The sequence below is a fragment of the Trypanosoma grayi genome (genome assembly GCF_000691245.1).
Source record: "Trypanosoma grayi strain ANR4 Tgr_1179_V1, whole genome shotgun sequence".
Classification (NCBI taxonomy): domain Eukaryota; phylum Euglenozoa; class Kinetoplastea; order Trypanosomatida; family Trypanosomatidae; genus Trypanosoma; species Trypanosoma grayi.
The window spans coordinates 1-4,614 of NW_008826798.1; the positions used below are offsets into that span (position 1 = coordinate 1).

Genomic DNA, 4,614 nt, shown 5'->3' on the forward strand with positions numbered 1-4,614 from the left:
ACCTGGGCGCGGTTTACGATGAGACAGCCGCCATTTTCGATTTAAAGGCATCTTTCTTCCAGGTAGGTTTGCCAGCCGAAAGACGCAGAAATTTCCGTTGTCGCACGGAGAAGGGGGAGCTGGTCGACTTCACACGGCTCCCAATGGGGTATAAATGTAGTCCAGAAATCGTGCACACGATCTCAAGAGTTTTGGCGGGTGACCCCGGGGTGGTTAAACCGCGGTTCGCAGCCCCGCCGGAACTAACCCTTCACGTGTGGATTGACAATCTGCGTATCACAGGGCCACGTAAAAGTGTGGAGTTGTGGGGGAACACTATTATGGGAAATATGCGCGATTGCGGGGCGACGGTGGGAGAGCACGAGGCACCCACCGCGTGTTATGAATTCATAGGGGTTTGTTTCAACCACACGACTAGGACGGTTTCCCTCAGTCACAAGGCGTTACGGAAATTGAAGAGTGCCACACCCCTCCATAAGATGTCGGTGGAGGAATTGAAAAGCTTCACTTCACGTATGGTGTGTGCAGCGGGGGTTCAAGGGGGTTCGCTTTTTCGGTATTATTTCTTTTTGAAAACGGTGCGCCGAAAACAGCCGCGGCTCAACAGAGGGCTGTTAGGGGCCCATGGCCCGGCCGCTCTACCCCCTTTTGCCCTTAAGATCGGGCAGGGGTGGCTGGACACTTTGTTGCAGAATAATCCTGTCAACCCCCCGAGGGCCAACCCGACCTCAGGGGCTTTAGTGTCCGACGCCTCTTTATATGGATGGGGCGCGCTTTTGCTTAAGGATAACGGTGGGGCATGGGAGCAGGCCCCCCACATTATTTGACAGGACGAAGCGAGGGCCGTAGGATTGGCCATGCTCGCTTTCAAGGGGATTTTACCNCCCGACCTCAGGGGCTTTAGTGTCCGACGCCTCTTTATATGGATGGGGCGCGCTTTTGCTTAAGGATAACGGTGGGGCATGGGAGCAGGGGGGGCATGGGAGCAGGCCCCCCACATTATTTGACAGGACGAAGCGAGGGCCGTAGGATTGGCCATGCTCGCTTTCAAGGGGATTTTACCGGCCACACTTCATGTATGTTTCGATAACACGGCAATGATGCATATTATGAGGAAAGGCAACGCACATTCCGATGCCCTCGTTGAAGGGGCAGGGCGCATCGAGAGGGCGTTGCGCGACCAGTGCTTACACGCCGCATGGGGCTATGTCGCGTCGGAAAAGAATCCTGCGGACAGCATCCCACAAGGGGTCAAGGTTTTACCGACGGAGATCGCAAAAGGATGGGACTTGCGAAGGGGGGCGCGGGGGGAGGGTTAAGGGCGCTTTTAGCACCTCCTTTTCGTCAGTTTTGATACATGATTTAAATCCATTATATGGTTAATGCTTTGATGTATACTGGAACGCACTCCAAATATGCAATCTGGGGGCATGGCTTTCGCGATGGGAATTGGATAATAGGTTTCTCCTTCTCTTTCTTTACTTAATAGATGTGGGTAAGGTACAGACTATTCTTCCTCGTGTCTTCACGACTCTCGTTGATAACTCCGCTCCATCAGCCACCATCGTAGAGCACGTTCATTATTGCTTAATTTCTATCTGGAAGGAGGTCCCTTTGTTTTGTTACGTATTTTGTTATTTTTGGTGTGTTTTGTTGTGTTGTTTTTGGTATTTTTGTTTTTGTGTTTTGTTGCTTTTGGTATTTTGTTCTCTGTTTCGCTGTGCCGGTCAAGTGAAAAGCATGCGCTGGAAGATCGGTCGGCTCAGTGCTCTCAACTGGGACTTCGAAAGCCTACTCGCCCCATTGGCCTTAGCCCTCTCAAGGGGGGGGGGCGCATTCGGCGTGAGATCAACAAAAATATAGAGGGGAAATGAAGCTGAGAGGGGGAGAGAGGACTATTCCTGGACCTGTATGGTTGGCGTTGGTTCTGTCGGCGAAGGCCGTTGAGGACAAAACCTTTCCACTGCAAGCAGGAATTTGCCAGCTTCTGCAGAAAGCACAGCTTCTCCATGTCGCCCCCATCCACCCCAAAGTGACACCGTAGACTTTTTAGTGCGGGGCAGCTCAATAGGTGCATGCTCGTCTCTTCGCACTGTCCACGTTGGCTTGTTTTCCACGATGTCCGACCTGAATCCGTGGCTGGCCATGCGGTGCCTTGTGGGTCCATGTTTGCTGTGGCGCTGGAATCCGCATGCGGGGCACAAGAAGGCAGAAAGAGGCAAGTCATCAGGAGCATCCTCATGGAGCCTCCGGCGTTTCACCGTTACAGGAACCCCGTGGCCCTCATGATATCGTCTGCAGAGCTTTCGAACGGATTCAAGAGACGCGAACCATTTCAGACACACCAAGCATTGTGTCTCTCTCCACCGCGCGGGCGGTAGGGGGGCGGCTCCCTCGTTCTTTAGCTGGCCGTTGGTTCGGGAAGGCGCCTCTGTTCTCATACGCTTTCTAAGATGGGGCAATTCTGCTTCATCTTTTTCCTGATTTGTGGGAGTGGCGTGCGGGGTAGGGGATTCCTCTCTCTCTCGCTTGGGGGGTTTTGGTGTGCCTGTGTTTGGGTCTTGTGCTCTAGTATTCTGTTCGCCGGGGTGCTTGTATTTCATGTGGCTTGCCAGTCCCCCAGCGTTGCCCATGGGTCTGNCATTGTATCTCTCTCCGCCGCCCGGGCGGTAGGGGGGCGGCCCCCTCGTTCTTTAGCCGGTCGTCGGTCGGAGAGGAAGCCTCTGTTCTCATACGCTTTCTAAGATGGGGCAATTCTGCTTCATCTTTTTCCTGATTTGTGGGAGTGGTGTGCAAGGCGGGGGGTTCTTCTCTCTCTCTCTCGCTTGGGGGTTTTGGTTTGCCTTAGTTTGGGTCTTGTGCTCTAGTATTCTGTTCGCCGGGGTGCTTGTATTTCATGTGGCTTGCCAGTCCCCCAGCGTTGCCCATGGGTCTGCGACGTATTGGACAAAATAATGTGGGCCGTGGTGTCACTGCTCGTGGCGGTTCTTCTGGGGAGCGATGCTTGTGACGGATGTGGGATAAGAGCCCTGTCTTACTTAGGGCTCCGAACTCAAAGTGGTCGCAGTGAAAAGGCAAGTGTGGTTTTTTCTTCCATCTCCCGCGCTCGTTTGCGTTCTGCGTTTTTGTATTGCTGGGGATGGAAGTAGCGAAGGTGCCTTGTTAGCCCTACCTGTCTTTTATGCGGCGCCGCGCATAAGGTGCAAGCAAATTCTTCTCGACGCCTCTTGGCGATCGGGTTGGGATCGCTTGTTGTGTCCGGTGCTGTGCGTTTGGGCCTTGGTGCTGAAGGGAGGGGGTTCTGGCGGGATGCCCGGCGGCTCCTAAGCTGTGGGGTGCTTGGCTTTCCAGAGTGCGCGGGCGCGTGTGAATTCATGTTTGTTGACCATGTGAATCGCAGCGCTTGACCGACAGCCATAACGGGTTGGCATGCCGGGCAGCTCGCCAGATCACTGAAACGCAAAGGCACTGCCTCTGCGTTTGCTGCAGGCGTTTCTATTCGAGGCTTTTTGAGTGGGGGAGGGGGTTCTATGGGGTTGCACCACCTGCATGCATTTGGCGTGGTGGGCTGTAATGCTCGCAGCGGCCAGCCGTAGCAGTGGGATGCGCCTGTGCGAAAACGAGCTAGGCCCGCCTCTTCTTCCCGAGGTAAGCTGAGATCATTGCGTGTCGGGTTCCAATGGCCGGTAATACTGGAGCGGTGGGTGGATGGTTTGGGCAGCTGGCTGCGCATGTGGCGTTTTGCCAGCGCTACTACATCCGGTATCCGCGTGCCCCCGCGCTGTGGTAAGTCCGAGGCCGTCTTGGCTTTCTTATCACATGCCTCATTCTTCCCGACGCCAGAGTGGCCAAATATAAATTGTAGCCGTATGCGTGCCTTGCGGTGTTGTAGATCCAACAGCAGGCTCCAAAGTAGTCGTAATATGGGGTCTGTTGCTGTCAGGGGGCTTGTTTGGAGTGCCATGAGGAGTGACAGGGAGTCCGTGAAGACAGAGGCTCTGCACAGCCGAGTGCTGCGGCGGGGAATGGTGTCCAGCAATTTCTGCAGTCCAACTTGCAACGCGATGGATTCAGCTCGGTAGCTACACGCTATGGGTCCTGCGCCTGCCTTTGCTTGGGCAATGGGCTCTCCGTTGAGGTAAATCATGGCTGCAGCGCCATATTTTTTTTTCCCAGTTTGACAGAGCCATCCGTCCATAGTTCATAGTGGGGGCGTTCGGGTGGCGTAGGTCCCTTTCGGCGGAAGCGTCGGGCTATCCATCTGGTGCATGCTTGAAGTTTGGCCTCGTCCGGGTCCTCTGCGGTGACACCTTCAAGCGGTGTGTGAAACAGGGCCCGGGACGCCCACCGTAGCGTGAGGGGCGCCAGGGGCGGGACCGTAGCTTCAATATGGAGTTCTGGGTAAGGTGCCATGATGGTGGTATAAAGTTGTCGTACGGGGTGTTCGGTCGGGTATACCGCTTTGGCACTGTCACGTACCGCTCCTCCTCGCGTTTCGCACAAGAGCATATATTTGAGGCTACGGGTGAGCATCGTCGTACTTAGCGGCTGCAGGATGACCTCAAGTAAAGCATCTTCTGTGCGGCTACCTTTAGGAATGCCGGCTATTATTTT

General features: G+C 54.7%; 2 protein-coding genes across 2 annotated transcripts; both read right to left on the reverse strand.

The window, feature by feature from the left end:
* Positions 1–1,895: 1,895 nt before the first annotated feature.
* On the reverse strand, positions 1,896–2,441 carry DQ04_11791000 (hypothetical protein; the record flags this gene model as incomplete). Its single annotated transcript, XM_009316612.1, has 1 exon — positions 1,896–2,441. The coding sequence occupies one exon, from the start codon at positions 2,439–2,441 to the stop codon at positions 1,896–1,898; it is 546 nt and encodes a 181-aa protein (XP_009314887.1).
* A 1,702-nt stretch (positions 2,442–4,143) lies between these two features.
* Positions 4,144–4,509, reverse strand: DQ04_11791010 (Tbingi protein; the record flags this gene model as incomplete). Its single annotated transcript, XM_009316613.1, has 1 exon — positions 4,144–4,509. The coding sequence occupies one exon, from the start codon at positions 4,507–4,509 to the stop codon at positions 4,144–4,146; it is 366 nt and encodes a 121-aa protein (XP_009314888.1).
* Positions 4,510–4,614: the final 105 nt, after the last annotated feature.